Genomic DNA, 24,718 nt, shown 5'->3' on the forward strand with positions numbered 1-24,718 from the left:
CAATTATGTTCACAACTTTAGAAGAACAGTTTGGAAAAGACCCTTTTCGATCCATCATTACTGTGTCCTTGTGTACAAATGGAGTTTTATGTGGAATTATGTCTGACCTCACCATTTAATTTAAAAAAAATTATTTTTATTTATTATTTGTTTGTTTTGTAACAATTTTTTGTGGCATCACACTTTACATTACACTTTGTTTGCACTGTGCAAAACTCACTGTGAATTAGACTTAATGGCTGGCTGCTGCATTTCTATTATATCTTGTTAGATGACAAATTAAAACAATTTCCATTTGCCTAGTTGTGCATACAGTAAGTCTGAAATATAAAACACATAATGCAGCGCAAATACCAGAGCTGGGCATTCCACCTATCCGACGGACCGGTCTATCTATCCGCCTATGATGGATGCCCATTTTGTAGGTGATAAACGATAGAATAAACCGATTAAATATAGCCGGAAGCCCATTTTTTTCCGTCTATGTCATCGTCTATTTTCGCAGTGAGGCTTCAATGACTGTTTCCGTTGGCCACGGCCAAGGCTTTTTGCAAGCTTCTGAGTCCTAAAAGGAGACAATTGAGTCCAGCCGCGGTGAGGCTTCCATGCCACAGTGAGTCTTTTTTTTCAAATATCGATCAGAGTGCCGGGGGGCATTGGAAGTTGGACAAAGTTTGTAGATGGAAACGCAAACAGAAGCCCGTTTAAAATGATAGATGTGATAGAATGATGACATAGGCGATTACTTCTTCTGACTGGACAAAAAGGCGGATAGACAAACGGTGGAAGGGTACCCCGGCTGCAGGCGTTAAACGAACCAGGAAATTTTTGTAAAATGCCCAGCTCTGGCAAATACAATGCAAACATTAAATCATGAAACAAAACAGGATCTACATTTCTGATACTAAATGTGAACTGTTTGTTTGTTTTTAATGAAACGTATCTTACGCTCTTTTTTCAATTGCTTCCATCAGCTTTACTTCAGAGCTAAATGTTTAATCAAATTCCGTAACATATTGTATGCGTATATGCGTGAAGTGACCAATTGCATAGAATGGTTCCGTCAATTGCATGGACATCATGATGTATCATGATGGTTTTCTTCCAGTCAGTAATGTAATATTATTTGTATCCATGGCAAAATATTGTGATGCATATTGTGAGTAGTTCTATGATTCTCTGCCCTACGCACATACTATTTACAAATACCAGGGTATTGCATTTCACAGTTGTCAATGGATGAAATTGACATTTTTTATGACGTGGATCATCACACAGCCACACACACCACTGGAGTTTTCTTAGCTTTGAGGCTAAATTGCAAATTTAATAATCTGTCATATGTCATCCAAACCCGAGAGTGTCATTAAGGAGAATGATTTCAAAAGAAAAAAAATACCAACATTCGGATGTCAAACAAAGGTTTATTCAGTGGAAAGACGTGAGTGCTGAGCAGACTGTGACAAACAAATGGGCCTGTGTCAGTGACGGAACTTCTCGAGATATCGTTTCCAGAACGTCCTCATCTGGTCACCTGCGTCGCTGCCCCCACAGTATTCAGTCTGAACATACATCATAATAATTATTATTATGCCAGTGGATGGAAAGAGAAACATGAAAAAATATCATACATCTACGAGTCGTTTGGATTTGTTCTTTTTTCTCAATATCTGTGATCAGGCTAAGTGTTCTGACTCACCTTTGACCCAAACGTCATTATTATTTATTTCCTAAACCCTTATTGACTCCACTCCCTGCAGTAAAGGGTTCTCTGTGCTGATTGCTTAGGGTGCAATCAGCAATCATATGGCTTGGGCAACAATGACAAATGTACGTACTGTGTGAACGGTGATAAACACTCAGTTAGGAACAGAAACAGAGGATGTAGAGAGGGATACAAATGCATCAACGGGTAATTATGTGAAATAAAGGGTTTTGCTTTTGCGATGGTTTTGCTAGCTAGATTGTGCGTTACCTATTGGCCAGTGAGGTACAGTAAATCCATAAACCTACAGGGCCAGCCATCTACTGAGCATGCTATAAAACAGGATCCACAAAATGTTTACATTAGGTTGCTATCAATCTACGTAATCAGTGCGTGCTACTTGAGTGTGTGTCTATTTGTGACATTCACCCCTTCCATCCATACATCTTTGTCCTTTTTGTGTCCTTCCATCTGCATCACCGATCAGGTTAAAGGGCATGTGGTATATAGGTGGGTGTGTTGTAATTCTATCCTTTATCGTTTATCAAATCAGAAAAAGTCGGGACGGAGTAAGTGCTATCTATTTGAAAGAATAAGTACTGTAAATAACCTGTATGGCTGCACTCCTGAAGAAAACAACAAAAAGTAATCACACTCGAAATACTTCACCATTTGTCTTCAGTCCCTGATTATTTGCAAAGTAATACATGCTCATGCTTTGTAAAATATAGGCTACTGTAGTAATCTGAATAAAAGAGAACATGTCAGGTTAAAAACTAAAACTCCTGAGGTGAAACATGAAATGTGCTATTTTATTGTCTCCTGTGTAATATAAGTCAAAGTGAAAACCTAATGTATTATTATTTGGATCTTAACTAATTACAGCATACTCTTGTAACCGTTTCCGATTTGGGTCTCGTATATGGGGGTTCAAGGTTACGTTCTTCCATAGAATCTATCCAGCCAGCTCTATACTGTTTTGAGGATTTTTTTCCTCACCAACCCTTTGAATCAAATGCTTTATCTCCAAATGGCGAGTTGAAGGACCTGCAGCATGTGGGGCCCCAAAGCTTCATCCAGAGAGAGCATGCGCATCTATTTGTGCCTTCTCTGTCTCCCTGTCATTCGTGCTCCTATTTATCCCCTTTTTGACATTTCACACCTACCCCTCCGGCATGACTGGTGTGTGTACATGTGTTGAGGTGTGTCTTGTATGCATGTATGTACGTCACAGTGCGCTGAGGTCGTGGCAGGAGCGAGACTTCTGGCGAAGGATCTTGCTGCCCCGGTGGCGGCTCATCTCTCGGTAGCGTCCCCTGTCACGCTCTCGTCCGTAGGAGCGTGGCACTAGCCCTGCCAGAAAGCGCTTGGCCCGGCTGGTCAAGCTTTCCCTGCGGCCTGAACCGGGGTCGCCGTCTGCCCAGTTGGGTCCTACACAGTCGCCCCTTGCAGCCCGAACGGCCGCTTCGAGCAGCTCATTGGTGCCGTGTTCCAGGGAGGCTGACAGCTCCAGGTAGTGACAGTCGAACATCATGGCGCTGGACTGGGCCTCTGATGCAAAAAGAGGTGAAAGTGACCTTTCAATTATGTTGGCTAATAATTACTAGAGAAAGTAGTGAGCTAATCATTTTAAAAAAAGAAAAAACAATCCAGAAATTTATTAAATGAGTAAATAAAAACGTGTGCGTGTGGTATGAAGTGCAATTCAGTGCAGAATCATAACCAGCCACAAATGGAACAGTTCAATTAGAACACAGACATGAAAAGACAAACCTGTCATGAAATATGAAGTTAAGCAATATGTATGACATGAAGTACAATGCTTTTGTAATTGCCAAAAACGTTTTAGTTGAACACCAAATGAAACTACTAAAATGTTCCACCACATATTTCTTATTATAGATAGTTTGCAGTGGTGTAGCTCTGCATGTAAATTACATTTTGGCCAAATAATTGCACAAGTGGAGGTCAAGGTCACTGCAAACTTTGAGCATGTCTATGTTGATTTACAAGTTGTACAGGAAGTCTTTTTTGCTTCTTTTTGTATTTTCACACATTTTTAAAAAGATTCGCAAAGGAGATGACTTCATATTAAGACATGGATGAATACGTCAGTATTTCAGTCCAATTAATAATGGATGGTATGAAGAGCATAGATATTATATAGTTATCTTTCAGCAATAAAATGTCATCTTTACCAGGCCAAGAAGCCTTTTATCCCCTCCCCGCCTTTTGATCCAGTTGTGGCTCTAGCTCATCTCTGATAGCACTTTCAATCTGTGCAAGTGCGCCATTAGTGCACAAGAAAAAGCTTTCAAGGCTGATTATTTTTTATTAAAAAAAAAAATTAAAAAAAGAAATACATAAAATTGCAGGTCTCAGCCAATCGCTTCCAATTACTGAAATGTATTGGCAGGAAAAAGGTCACATTTTGTGTGCGTAATGTTGACTTTTCTCTCCTTAATCCTCTGAAATAATCTTGAGGGACGAATTCAAATATTTTTCAGCACCAACAAAATGGTTGGCGGAAGATAAGATTTTCACAAAGTCAAAGTATCATAAATATCATGTAAATAACGTAAATACAGTAATTCAAATCGGGTCAACTAAATATTGGATTTATTAACCTAATTTATGAAGGAAAAAATCTGTATAACTACATTATAAAAACATAACACATGGATAGCATAAGTGTCTTGGTGTTAAGCATTTCTGCCCCACGGACGAGAGGTTCTGGGTAGAATGTTGGTTTTCTCTGGTCACTCTGGCTCCCTCCCACATTCCCAAAACATGCATCTTGGTTTAACTGAAGACTGTGAATGAATGTGAATCTTTTATATCTTCCAAGATGACAGTTTATGAAAATAACCAATTCCAATGTATTTCAATGTTATATCTATTGAATATTTGGCAATATAATGTGAAAATATGTTTTGTATTGTACCGCAATATTTCACTATTGTAATATTAAGTCCTTTTAGTCCTGTAATGACATTTGATTAATGTTATAGACAGTTAATGAATTTATTTTTGTTACGTTTTTTTCTTGTTTGCTAAATTCCAATACAAACCCTCTACACAGGCATTACAAATAAAGAACAAAGGATTAATCTGGGTTTAACAACACAGCATTACAGCAGCTGTCAGACCTCAGCAGCATCACTTAATATGGGGAAGGAAAATCCCAAACCACATCGGCAGGGTTTAGTACCAAGGACAGATGATTGAATTGAGTCTTATAATAGTTTATATCAACGTTTGGGAACTACTGTTGGAGAGTAAAGTGAATAGAGGGAAAGAGGTAGCTAAACTTTGATGAGTTGAATAGGATAGCAGGGGGGGATGAAGAAGTGAAAATGCAAAGAATCAAAAGGAGGAAGGAGAAGGTGAAAGGGAGATGAAACAGAAGGACCAAAACAACTGAATAAAGGCGCAAAACGAAGGACGAAGAGGAGACAGATAAAGTCATATTAAGTGATTTAAAATGTCTCCTATTTCTGAAAGCGTATCTTTGGCGGGGGGAAAAATCCAGGCTTGAGCAAGATTTTGCACAATTTTTCAGGCCATGCAAAGTAGAAGGAGAGCGGGGAAATATTCCACCACACACACAGAGGTCTTAATTGCAAACACAGCAATGTTACACCATGTAGAACCCAGAAAGGTTTCCCCGTTTGGCCAAATTGTGCAAACGTTACTTGGCTGTCACAGTGGCAGGCACACCGAACAAGAGACTAGTCGAATGTCGACTCAACTTTAGTACAATCTGAAAAGTCAACCACTATAGCACCAAGTTGTACCTTCTTTTGACAGTTGAGTCAATTGAAAGAACTGCCAGGGTGTACATACAGTGCAGTGGTCAATGGCAAGGCTCAAAATAAAACGATTTCGCATCACAGTTTGCGAGTCAAAATTCTCATTTTGCGCCTCATTAAGTCACATTGAATAGGAAACTGAGAATGACAGATTTTAAAGTTTTTTCCAAACTTGCTGGGCTTAGATGCATGTGCGTTAACAGCGCAATGCACTTAAATCACCTATGCGTGGTAAATAGGAGTAACCTCGGTAGCTTACTAGTTAAAGGCCACACCAGCTAGCTAGCAATGAGCTTCTGCTGGCTATTATAGTGCAGCAGAACACGTTGCAGAGTCGCCTCTCAGTCAGTAATCACTGCCTTCATGGCAGCGAATAACCTACACTTCTGACAAGTATCATTCTTACAAAGGGATGACGATGATCGAGTAATTAACAGAACATGGAAAAGTCATGCTAATTGCTAACCTATCATATCATCAACCTATCCATTCTCTGGATTATATGTAATCGTGAAACACCAGAATTTGATATGCCTCATGTGCATTGTGTTGCTTGGCAACCTTTTGAAGTCTCAATTTACATCATCTCTTAATTAAGTATTCTGTTATGAGCGCGGTATTCTGATTAAACTGCTTTTATTAGATTTATTGAAAAGTGAATGCAAAAGCACATGCTCTTTCAAAGTAGCCTGTTCAGGGGTGCTCACACTTTTTCAGCCTGAGAGCTACTTATGACATGACCGAGTCAAAATGATCTACCGCCTACTAAAAATGCAAAACACATTATTTATAAATATATTGAGAATTATTTTTATTTTATATACCGTATATGCTGGCATACCTTGCATGACTGCATCAACTTATATAGCACAATACAACGAAAAAATGTTATGTAATTACCTTACTCTGATGACTTGCACTGAATGGAATCAGCCAGGGACGCATAGTCCGGACAGTAGCTGCTGATAGCCAGCCTCAAGCAGATATGCAGCAACAACAATCCGCTCATTCGCTCCATTCGGCGCGTATAAAACTCAACTTTTTTGCACACTATGCTAATGCTAACAATGTTGCGGTCTTGGTAAAGTTCAAGAACTGTAAAAATAAAAAATAAAAAGCCGCCGAATGAACAGGACGCTGTGTGGCTGTGTGTAACGTAGAATGCCTGATGCTGACTGGCTGCCGTGAGGGGGAATGGCAAAAAAGTTGACTTGTTTTATACGCGCCGAATGGAGCGAATGGGCGGATTTTTGGTGCTTCGCTCCGCGTCCCACCGCTCCAAACGCATCATTTGCGCCGCACCGCACGCTATGGCGCCCGCCCGCGCGTACTAAATTGACTCCATTTAAACGCGCCGCCAGAAATGCTCCCAACGCAGTTGGTGTGAACGTAGCATGAACGTAGCAATGCAGTAGTGAGGACGGATGATAGGCTGGCGGTCTACCCACAATGCCTTTGCGATCAACCGGTCGATCGCGATCGATGTAATGGGCACCCCTGGTTCAGAGCTACAACATAAAAAGATATAGGCATCAAATGTGTTAATTTCTGAATGCAGCCTATATACTAAACCACTCAGCAGTTCATGCTAGAACTATTTCCAACTATATTGCCTGATGCATCCTCCTCTGGCACTCCTTTTTGGGGGCACTCAGAATAACCAAACACCGCTCTACATTTCCAAACGGTCAGAGTGAAGCAGTGCACACATATTTCCGAACGCACCCTCGACTAAGGAATGGGGACCCTTGTGCGAGTCTGAGATCCACTGTTCTTGGTCCCAATTTTTGTGAAAGAATACTCTGGCGCTACTTCTGCATGTTTTTTTTCTTCTTCATTTTACATTTTGACTGGTGTGACTTATACTCTGGAGTGACTTATATTCCGTAAAATACGGTATTCAGTATCAAGATACAAAAGAAAACTATTTTAGTACATCCAAATGACAATGTCAACGTCTAACTGTGTATCTAATTTGCCAAATAGATGAATATTCAGAGATGAGCGGAATCATTTTTACAGATCAAGTGCATGTCCAGTGCAACAGCTAATCCAATTGTGTTGCCATGAGTTAAACAACTGGGATTTGTCTTGTAAACAGTAATAAATTGATTCGTCTGATTGATGATGAATCCCAGAGGAGTCTCCCTAATGTTGGCTTGGAGGGATATTTATGATTTTCTGGCACTCAACTATCGGGCGAAGCCAGGCTGACTGCAGTACAGCAATGCATCACCCCACTGCCCCCAATCAAGAGACCATTGATGTGTGAAGTGTTTCAATCTATCTATGTTCTGTGTTACATCTGTTATTGCTATCCATAATTTCCAAACTTGTACTAATTTAAGAGCAAGCATTCTCAATGTTTACATCCATCAATCCATTTTCTCTCCTGTTTATCCCATTCAGGGTTAAGGATCAACTAGAGCCTGCTCCAGCTGCAGGAGGCTGGGTACACATGGGAATCGTCACCACTAGTCTGTGCCGGTCACATATTTTTGCACCCCCGTTTGAGTCTGAGTCTGTTGATTTTGAATATCTGCTGATATTCGACAATAATAAGAAGAAAACACTGCATCCAAATTGCCTCAATGGTCTTGGTGTATTTAAATAGAAGTGCAGTGTCCCCACGCTACTTGACAGTTCGGTTATTGTGGATTCACTCTATAGTAGATTTTCTCAACTCAGCGCAACTCAACTGTATTTATAAAGCATTTTATGACAACCACCGCTGTATACAAAGTGCTGTACATGAAGCAAAAGTAAGTCATACAACAACAAATAAATGAATAATGAAGAGTAAATAGCACCAAAAGAGTAAAACCAAAACCAAGTCTCATGCTGAGTCAAAAGGCAAAAAATAAATTAGTTTTAAGACGAGTTTTAAAGATGGGAAGCGAGGGGGCTTGCCTAACATTTATCAAGGGGTCATTCCAAAGAGAAGCACCGGCGACTTAGTCCTCTGTACCTCGAGTAGCGTCTGGTCCACAGACCTGAGGCACAGGGCAGGTGTGTAGGGGTGGAGGAGCTCAGAGAGGTAAGATGGGTAAGCCATTCAAATATTTGAAAAAAAAAAAGAACTCTTAAATACACTAAAGTGTACGAACACCAGAGTAGGAGTTATGTGTTCTCTCTTACGAGTACCACAGAACAGATGATCTGAGAAACAACTAGCGGGAAATTGCTAAGTTCAGAACTTTTGCGTTTGTTAATCAACCGGGCTACACGCCCAGATTCCTCATGCAACAACTTGAGGAAAAGTGGTTCCGAAAATGGATGGATGCATAGCAAACGCTATGACACTGCACTTTGTCGTTACTGTCATAATAGTAATTAATACTTGTGTAATACAAACAGCCACTGTGTTTGTCCATCATACAGCCGTTACATCATACAGCCGTTACATATTTTCAAACAAGACGAATGTTATCATGGATTTATTATGTGAACTGAAATATACTGTAGATCAATTCTTTTTTAAATATCTTGTAATAAAGGTCATGAATTATGTGTGGTTTCAAAATCATTTTTATTATTAGCTCATTTCCTTTATAATCATCAAACTGGAAAATTAGAAATTTTCCCCCAGCCATGTTATGCCTATTGCATACTGCATAGTAAGACATAGTTAGACAGAGGGCAGATATTAAATAGGTACTTGGTTTCCACAAGAGGAATACAATTGCATTATGCTCTGTCTGCTGACTCTAAGTGTTAAAGACAGAGATGAAATAAAAGTTACTGGTAGATTTCATGAGTAACCAACTGACTTCTTTATTGTCTCACTTTAAAATGAGAGCTCCATTAAGGACATCTCAGATGCACACTTGATAGCATCAATTAATTTTGACAAAGGGTAGGAGGTAATTGTGTTATACTGATACAGGAGGGACAATGACAGATAGGACAGAGTATTGGTACTTGTGTATTTGGCAGTAACTGTGGCAGAGAAAGAGGCGCAAAGGTTTTTTTTCAGGGAGAGAAAAAAAGGCAATCTCTTTGAAAATGTGTTTAGTGAGTTTATATATATATATATATATATATATATATATATATATATATATATATATATATATATATATATATATATATATATATATATATATATATATATATACATATATATATATATATACATATATATATATATATATATACACACACACACACACACACACAAACACACTGTATATCACTCTGTTTGCAGCAGTTTTGTGCATACAGTATGTTGTTGATTTTAGAACACCTAATCCATGTTCTAGCTTCCTATAATACCAGTATCTGCTGTAATAAAAAAAACATGTGCACTGTTGCTTCATGTGGAGAAAAACAAAGCATGAGATGCCTGGATGAGGTGAGATACCACACTAAACCATGGTTGGATAATGGCTTTTAGTGGGAGGGGTGGGTTTGTGTGTTTGTGTGTAGGTGGACGCAAGAGATTCCATCTGCTGTACCTACCTTCAGTGCTGATTTCACGAGAGCGAACAAGGTCGCTCTTGTTGCCCACTAGGATGATTGGCGTGTGAGGCTGGGACTCCCTGAGGAGAAGGCGGAGCTGTGCGGTGCGATGGAAACTTCGCCTGTCAGTCACGGAGAAGACCAGGATGCACACATCACACTGTAGAGTGGACAGGTCCTGTGAATATGCACCCGGCGTTAATAAAACAACAGGAAAGATTAGCATGACATACTATTAAGGGCATGAAGCTGATATCCAGTGGCAGATGGATATGGACCCAATATCACTTGGCTCGGACGCACAGTACAAGATCTCGTGAAAGCAGTCAATGTAATTGGAAATTTGTCCTTAACTAAGTCGCCTTACTCCATTAGAACTTGGCCAAAGAAAGGTTGTAGGTGGGCGGTGCTGAAATTTGTATTGCTGTCCTACGACAAGAGGCAGAGGAAGCTCACGCTTCATTATGAATCTCCTGACCCTTTTAGCAGTGAACGCTAACATCCCGATGGGTTTCCCTGTCACAGAGGTTCAATTACCTAGAGTGGTTTGAGCAGAAACAGCAAATTGGACTCACCCAGGGCCATTTTTCTTGCTTTCGCCCGGAATCGATCAGCTACTGAATGTAGGAATATATATTAATTCGTTTGTAAAATGGCTCATGTTATCTTTCATGTCTTGGAGCAGCAGCACCAGGGGGCCTCAGAGGGTCAGTGCATGTGAGGTACACATGTACCAGTTATTATCATAACATCGAATACATCATAACAGATTTGTAAAATGTGAGAGTCCAAACGTGTGGCAAGGAAAAAATTAGATGTATATGTTCCGCTTTTTCGTCTGTTTGTCTGTGCGCCCCGGCACCAAATGGCTTGGGCGCGACTGGTTGTAGGGGACCACTGTCTTACAGTATCGTGATTTTCGGTTTTGATCACATAACGTTACAGGGTTGAATCAAACGTTCACAACACAGCAAATGCAGTCCCATTCAAAATTATGTTTATATGTTCAGTATTGAGCCAAAAATCATACAGCTTTTCTCATGATGCCTAACATACCCCCAACTAAAAGGTACATCTACAGTACAATGGTACCTCTACTTACGAACGTATCTTCATACAAAATGTTCAAGTTACGAAATGCCTCAACAGGAAAATGTTGCCTCTTGTTACGAAAGAAATTTCAGGATACGAAAGGTAAAAATACAATATGGGCACCTACTCGCAGCTCGAGAGTTTCCTGAACGCAACATACTCAAAGCTGCTCTGCCATTGACTATTACCTAGCATCTTCCTGGCATCCCATTGGCTAAGAGGGACCTCTACCGTATGTGTCTGTGTGTAGATAGACAGGTAGATATGTGATAGGTATGTCTATGCAGCGTCCTCGTCATTCGCCCCTCGGGCCATGAGGTGTTCCGATTTTTACGAGTTTTACGTGAATTAAAAACAAGGAAAAGAAAAAAAGAAGAAAATCGGTTTTTTTGCCCATACAAACAAAGCAAGAGATAATAGAAAAGTATGAAAAAGGGATGCGTTTGGTTGATCTCGAGGAATATGACCGTAATGTATCAACAGTTAGTAAAGTAGTTCTTTACAAAACGCCAGGCAAAAAACACTTCTGAGAGAGAGAACATGAACCAAAAAGGGCAAAAAGCGATGAGGACAGCAATTAAAAAGGTCAATGACCATCATTTTTATTCTTTACTCTATTCTTTGTTTTTTACATTATGCACAACTCTCATTTAATGTGCAATAATCTAGTTGTAACATGTATTTGTAACATGTTTTTATACATTTTTATGCTTTATAAAACATGTCTGAATTTGGAGGGGCTTGGAACGAATTATGGCATTTACATGGAAAACACGACTCTACTTACAAAACTTTATAGCTAAGAAATTTCTTCCAGAACCAATTAATTTCATAAGTAGAGGTACCACCGCACATTAAATTTACTTGCATATAAAATTAGTGATCATGTGAAGGTTACTTTACGTGATGGTGCCATACACTATTTCTCATTCCATGAATAGCAGGCATTACATGACTCATTCTCACCTTCTCTGCCAGCAGAGAATAGGAGAACACGCTAGGGAATACATGGAGGATTTAGCAAGAACCTCTATTTCGTGTTCTTGGAAGGAAAAATTACTCTCTAACTTTAAATGTTTCTCAAAGCATCTCCACCAGAAGCGCTTATCCACAATGCAACTGGCTGAATCTAAAGGTCGATGCAAACACATTTCCTCCCATTGACAGAAATCTGAGAGCAGACTGAGATAGGTAATGCCGGGCACAAAAACAATCACGTTTAAAATTATATTCTGTCATAAACACTTCCATATCTTGAATGTACAAATAGAGCAGACTCACACAGAAAGACACATTCATAAATGGAATTGCAGACATAGGCCAAGGCTGAACAATCGTTATTTGGGTCAGCACCATATCGTAGACACTTCCAGACCCATTTAGCCATCTGTTTTCCATACTTGTCCTCATTAGGGTCACGGGTGAGCTGGAGCGTGTCACAGCTGGCTTGGGGGTTGACACGAGGTACTCGGGACTGGTCTCCAGACGACCACTGTGTTCATATAGACCAGGAGTGGCCAAGTCTGGTCCTCAAGAGTCCCTATCCAGTCTGTTTTAGGTGTATCCCTATTCCAACACACCTGTTTCAAATAATCAGGATCGTTATCGGGCTTTTGTAAACCTTACTGATGAGCCGATCATTTGAGTAAGGTGTGTTGGAATAGGAATACACCTAAAACAGGCCGGATAGGGGCTCTCGAGGACCAGACTTGGACACCCCTGATGTAGACCATGCAGGCCCACACATACAGATATCATGTTTGGTCTGTTTTGGCTTTGTTTTTTTTTTTCAGTTTCATGTTTTGCTCACTGTTCTGGCTGTCTCGTCATGATTATTGTACCCACCTGTGTGCCTTCCACTCCCTAGTGTCTCGTAAGTGTGCTTGTATTTAAGTTGCTAATTTTTGTTCAGTCCTTGTCGGGTCATTATCGTTGTTGTCTTGGTTGTCGTTGCTGTTTGTTGTCGATGTGTTGTCTTGTGGTGCCTAGTGGTGCCTAGTGGCATCAAGTGGCATCAAGGTCTGTTTGTGTCACCGAGTTTCGTTTCGTCCAGTCAACTCTCTTTGCCATGCCAAGTCCTCTCTCTCGGCCATGCCACACCACACCAAGTCAACTCTCTCTACCAAGTCAAACCAAACCAACTCCAGCAAGGCAAAGTCACGCAGAGTCAAGCCAAGCTTCGTCACCACGCCGAGCCAAGCCTTGTCTCCAAGCCAAGCCTTGTCTCCAAGCCAAGCTTGTCACTCTGTCCATTGTATTTCCCTGCACCGCTTGCCAATTCATTAAAATCTCTAAAATTGTCCTCCTGCCTCGCCCTCACACATTTGGGTCCTTCCACGCCTTTGTGTCATGTTGTGTCACATTTAGAAAGGAAAACCCACACAGGCATGAGGAGAATATCGTCGCTGTCATGTGAAAAACACTCATCTCCATTTTTACATTTTTAAATTTTTTTTACATGAATCATGTTTCCGCGTTACAGACATCGCATTCAAGTGAAAATTTAAAAATGTTCCAAAATTGGAGATAAGTGTATTTCAGAGAAGAGGGCTTGAGCTGAGTTTCAAACCCAGCACCACTTGACTATAATGGGGTTTCCATCCAAATGTTTAAAAAATTTGAAGCGAATTTAATGAAAATGTGCAAAACGAACATGCAACTAATGCCTGTATTATTATTAAATTATTTGGCAAATATTGAGAGAAGAGGAGACTATAAGATGACGTCATATGAGAACACATGGCTGACTGTCAACAAAAGTGATCATGGACAGATTGCTGATCGAGCTCTTGTGGTTTGGAACAACTCTGGTCACAATTGTGTCAGAATTTGAGCCGTCATGAAAAGGAGATGGCAAAGAAGATTGTTTTGGTTCAGAATGCTGTTGGATGGGAACGCAGGCGTGTTCCCGCAATGTTTGCTTCTTTCTCTTCTTTTCGTCTCCCACAAACATACCATATTTTATCATCCGCTGCCATTTTTTGTGACTACAATTACTTTTATTATTAATGTACAGCGTGGTATCCGGTCCTGTCTTCATTTAATCTCAAAAACTATTTCCATAGCCAAAATTAGCATTTTCCTTTTATCGATATGCTGAAAAATCCACCTCCAGGTGTAAAACCTTTTTTCGGCATTTTTTCAAATTTATAGCATTTCCATTCAGGTTTACAACTAAAAACAAGTGGATAGAAACCCACCTTGTGAGGCAGACAAACTAACCACTCCGCTACCGTGCTGCCATTCATAAATATCTACCACATGTGAAAATGCCAGAATTTTGCCAAGATTTGTGTATTGGATTTCAGAAAGCAAGGAAAAGAAAAAGAGGAATACACATTTTAAATAATCTAAAATCTTAAAACAATGAAACCAACATTAAATAGGTTCTTTGTTTCATGTCTAACTAGCAAACACATTTATGTCCAAATGCGTTTTTTTGTTTTTTTTTAATCCTGTTAACAAATCAAAACAAATGACAATATAAATCTATCATCCTTAGCTGAGAAAATGGCATCTCCCTGTTAGCTTTGGACTGCATCTTGACTGTATACTGTATGTTTGCAAGTGTATAACAGCCCTTGCCCTACATCCAGTCCCGGAGGAAAATTATTGCCCTCAGGAGAGCTCCTGCTGCCTGAAAAATTCACCCTCTCCCAAATGGCCGAGTAGTATCAGATCAGACCCCAGAGCAGGATATTTGTGGGAAGTGTCTTGGCAATATGTTTAATGGAGCACAAGAAAGGACAAGAGAAGCAAACGGGAAGGAGGGAGCCACCAGCCACCTGTCACAATCTCAATGAGGGAGCAAGAAGAATGAAAACAAGCTCAGCAAAGGCAACCACACAGAGATGAAGCACTGCAATTTTTTTTCCCGGGCAAAAGTGTGCAAACACAAAGAGGGAGTCTGATGTAGTGCTCCATAGGAAACCAAGTAAATGTAATCATAGGCAGAGTAACTCAGGACAGTGCCAACCCTTGGCATTTCTTCTCTCTTAATAAAGCAGCTTCTCTCTGTTCACCAAGAGCAGACCATCTGTCATTGACTACTCCCCCATGCAGAACCAGCTCACAGACAGGAAAAAAGCACACCAGTGCTATTTTAACAAGCACTTTGTTTGTGGAATATGCAAAGAAACATATTACGGAGGTGACAAATAAATAGAATGCTCTGATAATTTGGGTGAAGCCAGCAACCGCATAGAAGCTTTGTTTTATGTATTTAACTCACCCCGAGTGCGTGACCCGAGTGCAAAACAGAAAAATAACATTACTCAATTTTGCAAGGCGTATGATCTGGTGCTAATCCAAATAACGATTGTTCAATTTGAGAAAGAGTTATATTGAGATACACTGATGTTTCTTATTGTTTTATTGAATTTACTTTCATCTTTACTTCTGTTTCAAATTGAATCATAATTTTTACACATTCCCAGTACATTTTGAAGTAAAGGTTTACATTCAAAGTAACAATAGCAGTCACGTCATGTCATGTCATCTTCTAAACCGCTTATCCTATATAGGGTCGCGGGGAGTTGCTGGAGCCTATCCCAGCCGTCAATGGGCGAAGGCAGATTACACCCCGAACTGGTCGCCAGCCAGTCGCAGGGCACACATAGACACTGTCACTGAGCGGGAATCGATCCCACGCTGCCCGCACACAACTCAGGCGTGTGTACCACTACACTATCAGCGGACTGCTAACAATAGCAGTCAAAGTAGCAATACCCGATTTGCATGCAAACCTACGTTTACAGCGGCTACACTAAACTATCGTACTTCTTTGAATAAATGTCTCATTGCAACTTCAGATCATATCGTTAAAATTAATGCATCAGTTATCAGCAGTGTCCAATACGTACTCTTCAGTTGTTTCGTTGAAATAAATGTGAATATAATCTTTGAAGCTAGACAGACTGATGATGTTCATATTAGGGACAATCGAAAAAAATATATTTTTCTTTTTTCATTTGTGTTGTTTGTATTGTGGAGAAATTGTTCTGGCCTTCCAATGCGAAGATAAATGCTCTTGTAATGAAAGGCTCACAGTGGAGTCAGACAGGCCAATCTGTTCTATCACTAGTAAATGGTTCAGTGAATGGGTCTCTTTCTGCTACAGACATAGATAAGAAAACATTAAGAAGGATTTATTTAAATTCTATTTATATTCTATTATATATAATCTGGCTATCTTAAAAAAATATTCATACTCTTCTGTCCTTGATATTCAGACAGATGCTAAGGCTAGTGGTAGGATCAAATATGTCGCTGTGGAAAAAAAGGCAGCCTCTTTAAACTCGAGGTTACGCGAATGTTTTTTTTTTTTTTATTATAAGCTTGAAGGAAGAAGCTCTTGTGACTGCTGCACTGCAGTGGCTCCTGCCTTCAAAAAGGACTGTCAAATGTGTGAGAATAGTTTCCAATCCGGAATAAATACAGGCTTTCCTCTTTCTCTAGGAAACAATAAACCGATCCGTACTCAAGTCTCAACCACCCACCATCCAACACAATGACACACAAACTTGAATTGAGGACAATGAATCAATTATCAGACATCTTTTGCATTACACGTAACTCCTCCTCTAGGCTGACTATTATTCAGCTATTTTTAGAGTGTGTAGTTTGACAGGGTTGCAGCACATAGTAATATTCTCCATCTCTCAAACACAAAACTGAAACTGATGCCACCTACTGACTGACTAAGTAATATAGGAAACACAACAAGTAATTCGTCTTCACCGTTTTTACATACAGACATAAGGTCAAATGCATCTCCACCTGTATAACCGAACACGCAGAGTGTGGCACTGATGATGTGGCTTTGGAAGCCATTTCACTTCATCAGACAACAACATTAAATACATGGCCTCCTTGTTATCTATCTGTCATGGTGGTGTCAAAATAAAAAGTATGCAGGTCATTCAAAAAAGTCGTGAGGATGATGAATGAGGTGAGTTTACAGCGGGGGAAGCAGCAAAAGGAGTGAGAAGAAGCCCAACTGTGAGGAAACACAGATGAGGCTCTTGCTCTCTTCACACAGCTAAGATCTCATAATAGGATGACAACGCTTTGAGTTGATGGCAATGCTGCGTTAATATCTTGTTCTTTTTCTCTGCCTTGTGTTACTGCTGCAGAGAAAACACCCCCCTTAGGGAGTATAATACTAGAGGCCATCTGGCCTGCACTGACTCATCACCTGCCCCCCCTCCATCTGCCAGCAGTATTAAATCCCTACCACTATCAAAAATGGTGATTGACCTTCAGCTTCATTGTGGAAGGAGGTTAAAGTGGATATCAATTCCATCTATTTATTTACGGGTGAGCTCGGAGCCTATCCCAACACATTAAAGGGGCGAAGGGCAGAGTTCATTCTGGACTGGTTGCCAGCCATTTGCAGGGCATATATAGACAAACAACCATTCATATTCACATTCACACCATTGGACAAGTTAAGGTCTTCAGTTAACCTATCAGACATGCTTCTGAATGTCGACCAAACTCAGAGTACCCAGCCCCGGAGAGAAAAACATCAAAGCACGGGGAGGGCAGGCAGATGCTACAGTATGCACTTAGATTTTCATTTTTAGGTATTAAGATTTGCGAGGGGAAAAAAAAAATAAGCGCACGGCATGACTTTAATAAATCTCCAAACAAATACTATCGACTCTTTAGCCAATCTCATCTCTAGGATGAAAGTCTTTTGTGATGCAAAAAACAACAACACAGACGTGTTGGTTTGAAGTTCAGAAAAACACTTGACAAACTCTAACATACTCATTTAAACAAAGTGATTGTTTTTTCTGAAAACAAAATACCGCAACAAGGTGAATTTCATCTGAAATGAATTGAACAGGAATGCATTTCATTTGAGAGCTGAGATTCCACCTAAGACTTCGATATTTTGATGCTCTGGGCTTAGACAGAACACACAAGTGGCAAGATCCGACCTCTCACTTGAGACTAAAACAAAGTGATGAAGTGTAATAGTTTCTGTGGATTAGGGCGAGAAATTGGGAACTGTAAATAGTCCAGAACAAGTCAGCCAAGGCTGGAAGATACAAAACAGGAAGAAGAACATCATGCCCAAAGACTGCGCTCCCTCGACATTTAAAATGCACAATTCATCCATGCCGTGAGTGGTAGAACATAGTTTATTTTTTTCCCCCCCAAAGGACAGAAATGTACCCAAGCGGCAATTAACTCCCTCCAAATTCAGACTTTTTTTAATCTCCTGTGATTGTCTTCAACATCATGAAGATTCTGGTCCTTAAGGATAGAAAAAAATGTGTTTCCCACTCTTTGCTGCAAATCAACATCACTGTCCTACATTTATCAGGCTGTACCTTTTGGTTGGCATGAATAAATATTGCATGCATCAAATAATAACGGACACATCTGATACATCCATACTGAAGCAAATGCAAAAGGTCTATAAATACGATGTTAAATGGAAATGAGAGACAAATGTACGATAAACACAGGCAAGGACCCTTCTGGTCTTCAGTGACCTCAATTTCGCTCATGGTCCTTTACATAACTGACTGCAAATGTTCTCGTTTAAAGAACTACATCACGTGAGTAAAGTTCATCTGAATGCAGAAGACATTTTTGGCTGGCTGGGTCAAGGCCAGGCCACAGTGTTTCTATTTTGGAATCATGGATGATTTGAACCGTTCCCGCCTTGTGACGTCAACAGCACTCAAAACATGCCACCGTCTGCCTGACCCCCATTTATGTGTACGCTGGCGTCTTTTACACATGCCAATGTCACTCATATGCACACGTCTGTCGACTAGCAATGTCACAATATCCAAATGTCATGATACGATATCACAATATGAACCTCACGATACAATAATTATCACGATATTGTGGAGAGGTTGCCGATATATAAACAAGCTCACGATACTGGATAAATACTGACAATATTGTAAAAAAAAAAAAAAGACCTTGTTAAAAAAAAACATCACAATTTTCTGTTTTTGTACATAATAACAGCATTGACAAAGATATAGGCTTGGCCAGCCATGCATGAAATTTAACTGCACTAATAAGCTAACCACCAAAGGGTGCTGGAACTGCACAAATGGAAAACAACTTGGGCTTTTAAGCAGATTTGCCTCTATTAATGTCGTGACATGACAACGAAGATATATCATGGCAATTTTAATATCGCAACATCACAATATTGCAGATATTGTGACATCTCTACCGTTGACACAATGCCGATAAGTGTTTAGTTATATTGATGGCTTCAGTGCTGCCTTTCATGCGTCAATCAGTACAATCCAAGAGAGCACTTGAAGGAACAATCACGGAGGGAGAATCTAACAGCTTTCCATCTCTGTTCGCAGTTTGCATGGCAAGAAAAGGTGCTGCTCACACTGGGCTGAGAGAAAATGCCGCCGTACAGTCAAGAGTTGGATGATGAGCATGATCTTATGCATGATTGAGCTTGTTCCGTACTGTATGTGTTTGTGTAAACATGGGCAAATGTGCATGTGTGTGGCTGCATGTTGTTATAGTGACTTCAGTGTAGGTTAGGGTCTCCGCCGGAGCACACATGGAGTTCAATACAAATCCACAAATGCTGCCACTTGGGACTTGGAGGCCTGGGGGTTGAGGCTGCGCCATTTGTCATGCAGCTGTGCAGTATCTGCCTGCACACACACCTCTGTTTGTGATTTGGGATTATACATGTGCATGCTGTTCATCAAAACAAAAAAAAAGAAAAAAAAAAAAGAGGATGAAATATGAGCATGCTTCGGTGGATTATTTAGGACACTATCCGGTCCTCACCACCCTCCCCATCTGATGACGGCTCTGGAGTTTGTCCGTGCGTCCTGCTAGCCCGCGTCTGTTGCTTCGGCCTTAATACCCTTGCCTTGTATCAACACGCACAGAATGACCGATGTAATCAACACTCATTGAGAGTTAGCAGAAAAAGGCCAGCAGGACGGAGCTGCAAAGCCTCACGAGTGGATCAGTTAATTCAGATAGGATAGCAACAACAAAAAGGAACGTCAAAATAATTAAGAGTGAAGAGAGAGAAGGAGGCAACGCTCTAAGGCGAAGCAAGCGTGCTTTCAGTGGAGTTCACAAAGCTGAGCGTGAATAATTTCAACTCAAGGGGGAGCCCTGAAGATCAGGGTGGGCATCTGGACTAGGCTACATATCCTTACCACAAGCTAATTAGATTATTAATTGGCAGTGATGACCTCATGCTTTTTTATTTTTTCATAATTTCATTTTTATCACAAACATCTTTTCTACAAATTGTTCAAAACGTTTTGTATTTTTTGAATCATAGCTTCACTCCAAAGCAATGTGGTTTTATTAATTCAAGCAGACTGTCCACATACAAATAAAATATTGATCAAACCTGTATGCCACATCCATCAATCCATCCAGCTCCTTTACTATTTTGTTATCATATTGATAATTATTACGATATTGTGGAGAGGTTGGCGGACACATCTGAGGTGTCTCAGGTATGATGACTGACAGGTAAACGTAAGACTCACCTGTTTCCAATTGTCAAAAATGATGATTTTGCTGTCCTCGTCGTCAACTGTGACTGTGCACTCGTACCCCTCACCTGCAAGCAAGTATTCAAACAAGGACATTAAATGTTTGCTGCATGATATGTCAGTATGGAAAACAAGATGCAGCAATACAAAAAGGACGACAAATCCATCTGAACCTGAATGAAATGTCAACTGTCTCATCCGCTATAAAAAAAAAATAATTTTAACTGCATTAACAATTAAATTGTAGGATATGTCTTTGACTGTGGCGTCCAAATCCAAATTCTCTACATTTGGCGGTGAGCGTATGTGGTGATGGTGTGAATGCATTTGAAAAATGTGTGCTATCAAGAAAGTTTGACACAATGGCCAAATTTAAAAACAGAACCCAAAAAAAAAAAACTAAGTATGTGAGAGAAAATCTTAACCGACATTCACCTTTTTTCCCCAATTTGAGGACTGACTGTTCATTGTGAAATTTGTTTTCATTTTATGCCTCAGCACTCCCGCGACTCTTGTGAGGATAAGCGGTATAGATAATGGATGGATGGATGTTAAATCATTGAAAGAAAGAGCTATAAAGACTGTACTGTACTAAACGTATATCTTATATAAATTATCATCAGTTTAAAAATATCATGGTAATTGTGAAGCCATTGAAAAGACAGCAAAACCCACAGATGACTGACATCTATTTTAGGTTCAAACTGCCGGTGTTATCCAGAGCTGTCGTATACTGGCAATTACTTTGTCAGGCCATGTTTTAATTGCCATAAATTATCAATTCACTCATGAAACTGATCTCTCAGTACACCAATCAAAGTGCCAATCAAGTACATTACAAGTTGCTTCTTCTTCATCATGTTGGATGTTCGGAGTAGAGCTAAGCAGTCCAACATACATTTGCAGAAGGGAAGCCAAATCAATAAACAGAACTCATAGATGGTGCTGACATCTGTCCACTTATCAAGCTTAAAATGATCAAGCGGTGAACAGTGAGAAATGCTTAATGCTGTGAGTGTTCTGAGCACTGTACAAAAGGGTAGATGCCCCTCAGCGACAGTGATGGAGGGATTCAATGAATGCGTAACTGAGGACTGATTATTAACATTTAGACAGACAGTTCTATTGACTAACAGGGGTCACATGAGAAGCAGGAGGGGGCGGTTTAACATGTGCAACAGAATGGAAACTGAACACTAAATAATTTAGCTAGTGATGTCTCTACCTACATGTTGTATACAATATATGTACAAAAATGTGTCTCGCATATTCATTGTCAGTTTCTAGTACAAAACGGGCGAATGATTTAATATACTTCGGGATTGGATTTTTAAAAAAATACTTGTAAGCAATTGCTTTCAAAACATGATTCACACAGTGACTGATGGGACAACTCGTCTGACAGGTAATGTATACACATACTCAACAACACATGTATGAGCCATTACCACATGCTTGTGTCTCAGAGTCTACAGAGAGGGATCTGTCTGACTGGCCAGCCAGTGACAAGGCCAGTGATGACTTGCCCACGCCATTCTGTCCCAGTAGCACAAACTTCAGTGCCCCTCCATGACTGTGGTAGGCTGACTGGGATGCTGACGTTTGACTGAACGATTCATCACGAGGCAATGTTGTGCCACTGATAGGCAATGTGGCAGGTTCCTCCAATCCTGGGATCCAATCGCAGTCCTCAGACACAGCCTCTTCTCTCCGCAGCTGGTGCTTGACAGGAAGGGGTGTGCTTCCTCGTCGGAGGGGTGGCGCAGTGGTGAGAAACATACTGTACTAGACAGGTAAAAAAAAAAAAAAAGAAGGATTTAAGATGCATTACTCACTTTACATTGTGGATCTACGTGAGACACTGAAATGCTATCTTTTGAGTGGGGGAAGGAAAGGCACCGAAATATGTATTTGTGTGTGTGAAAACCCAAAGCAGTGTTGGACACTGTGCATCATTTGCACCTGCTGAAAGAATGTCTGAAGGTGACAATGTTAAACAACATCAGGTTAGTAAGGCAAGGAGAGATCAAGACAAGACACAAGTGCTGATGGACGTTCGGAGGAAAAACCCCACAAAAGTGGTAAAGAAAAATAAGGACGGTTGCAAGTGTGTCATGATAGGTTATACTTGACTATTGTACAAAATGAATTCACAAATATATAACATCATGTCCTAATTCCAAGCATGGGTTATTAAAAAAGAATAAGAAAAAAGCTACTGTACCGTAACTGAGAACATGCTAATATACAAACATTTGTTGTAGCTGCAGCAGGTCAGTCAAAAGAGATGCTCATCAATATCAACACACAAAAATCAATCTTTCTCTTTGTCTTGCAGAACCCCACACATTTGCCTAAAGGGCGAAGCTAAGCGCTGTAGTGACACTTAATTAGAGGGAACGTGACATAATGTAATTGATTCCCGCCACTTAATGAATCAACACCCGCTTTACGAAGTGTGAAAAAACATTAAGTATCAACTGTCTTTATGAACTGCATAAGTTTTGTTTGGCATTCTACTGCATCTTAAAACATTGGTAACCACATTGACACTGTGCCTAATGTGCATTGCTCTATAAAGTTTGATAATAGGTATATCATTAGTAAAGGGGTGCATAGCATTAATGTCCAATGAAAATAATAGAAAAGGCTAATGCAATATAGCATAGCAATACAAAAATGTGTATAAAATAATAGCACATGGTATAGCATGTGATGTGTAGTTAATGTGAATTATGCTGTGCAGTACAGTGCAAAATAGTAAAAGCAAACATAGTACATAGTAAATTACAATATTGTGCAGTAAAGTACTATGTATTAACCATATATAATGTATTCGCACAGTACTAGAATTTTTTTACACATGCAGAAGGTTACTCAGCTAGCTCAATTAGGTTAATTGAAAGGGCTTATCAATTACGCATGGCCTTCATTGTCAGCAGGCTCTGGGGAGCCATACGTGCAGGCTGAGGTAACCCTGACCACAGGCTGAGCCAGTTGTCAGGGGTTAATCTGCTTCTCTCTGCAGGCTGGAGCAAAAGTAGGCCAAACAACAGTGCACGATGCAAATTTAATTCTCCAGCCAATGTTTTTGTGCTTCTGCTGTTACACAGCCGGCTGCATCTCTGTGAAAGGCAGCTGTGCAATTTCTTACAGGCAAGGGATACCAGGAAATACTTGATAACAATTATTCTATTCTATATAGTAGAAATACATGAAGTAGCATACTTTTGTTAATATATACAAACCTTAGTGAGGTCAGTGTATCTTAAGATGCACACAGTAAATTGTAGTTTAATTACCACACAAAGACAGGCACAATGGCAGGAGTGCAAAAAGAAAGAATGAAAGAAAAAAAAGCACGGGAAAGACGGTTATTTATCGTATGTGTGAGTGAGTGAATCTAAGGTAGGCTGTAGGGTGGAAATAATAGGTGTCGTCTTACCTGGTCAGCCATGGTTTGCAAGAATGATCTTTGGAGGGAACAAGTGCTGTAGTTGCAGTGCCCGGTTCAAGTCATCTGTGCTTAAATGCAGTCCCGGTAACACAAACACATCGGCATCATCGCGCAGTGCAATAAAAAGACGCTCCACGTCTCATTTATCATGATGTGTCTTTCTTCCTACTACGGCGCGTAAAATCCCCTGGCGGAAGGAAAGGCGCGGCGCGTGGATGGAGACGTAAGTAAGAAAGGCTGTAGTAGGCTGGAGGACCGACAAGACACCACCTGCTTCTCCGTGTGGAATCGGATGATTGAGGTGAGAGAAAGCCATCAGCAATCCATCACATCTTCTAGTTGACCTTTTGTTGTGTCCCAACCAGCAACAGCGACCACGCTTCCCTCCCCACCCCTGCTAATACTCTACCTGTCTCCCTCTATCCCTCTACCTCCCGCCCTACTAACCCTCCCTCCCACCGGTCTGTCTCTCTCTCTCTCTCTCTCTCTCTCTCTCTCTCTCTCTCTCTCTCTCTCTCTCTCTCTCTCTCGCTCTCTCTCTCTCTCGCTCTCCCTCTCCCTCCTGCTCCTTAGTAAAATCGACAGAGGGAGCCAAAGTGACGCGCCATCAGAGCAGGTTGAAACGCGTGTTGCAAAGGAATTAATTTTGAGGTCTCTGTAC

At 40.4% G+C, this 24,718-nt stretch overlaps 1 protein-coding gene across 2 annotated transcripts; it reads right to left on the minus strand.

Annotated features, from left to right (window-relative positions):
• Positions 1-1,404: 1,404 nt before the first annotated feature.
• On the minus strand, positions 1,405-24,476 carry rem2 (RAS (RAD and GEM)-like GTP binding 2). 2 transcript variants are annotated; one of them, XM_086044000.1, is made up of 5 exons: positions 24,046-24,476; positions 22,049-22,380; positions 20,595-20,668; positions 9,979-10,156; positions 1,405-3,256 (listed from the first exon to the last, which is right to left on the minus strand). In XM_086044000.1, the coding sequence occupies exons 2-5, from the start codon at positions 22,377-22,379 to the stop codon at positions 2,934-2,936; spliced, it is 906 nt and encodes a 301-aa protein (XP_085900126.1). In that variant the 5' UTR covers position 22,380; positions 24,046-24,476; the 3' UTR covers positions 1,405-2,933. The 2 variants fall into 2 exon arrangements, with proteins under 2 accessions (XP_085900126.1, XP_085900125.1); XM_086043999.1 differs by having other exon boundaries at positions 22,049-22,385.
• Positions 24,477-24,718: the final 242 nt, after the last annotated feature.

The sequence above is a fragment of the Filicampus tigris genome, chromosome 10, assembly GCF_054856515.1.
Source record: "Filicampus tigris isolate MCC_2025a chromosome 10, RoL_Ftig_1.0, whole genome shotgun sequence".
Taxonomy (NCBI): domain Eukaryota; kingdom Metazoa; phylum Chordata; class Actinopteri; order Syngnathiformes; family Syngnathidae; genus Filicampus; species Filicampus tigris.

Excerpts from the sequence above, each read along its gene's own strand:
- rem2 (XM_086043999.1), bottom strand. Across the intron at positions 10,157-20,594 it reads TTTTTGACAATTGGAAACAG|GACCTGTCCACTCTACAGTG; the intron begins GTGAGTCTTACG and ends GCATATTCACAG. Across the intron at positions 3,257-9,978 it reads TCGTGAAATCAGCACTGAAG|AGGCCCAGTCCAGCGCCATG; the intron begins GTAGGTACAGCA and ends TTTTTGCATCAG.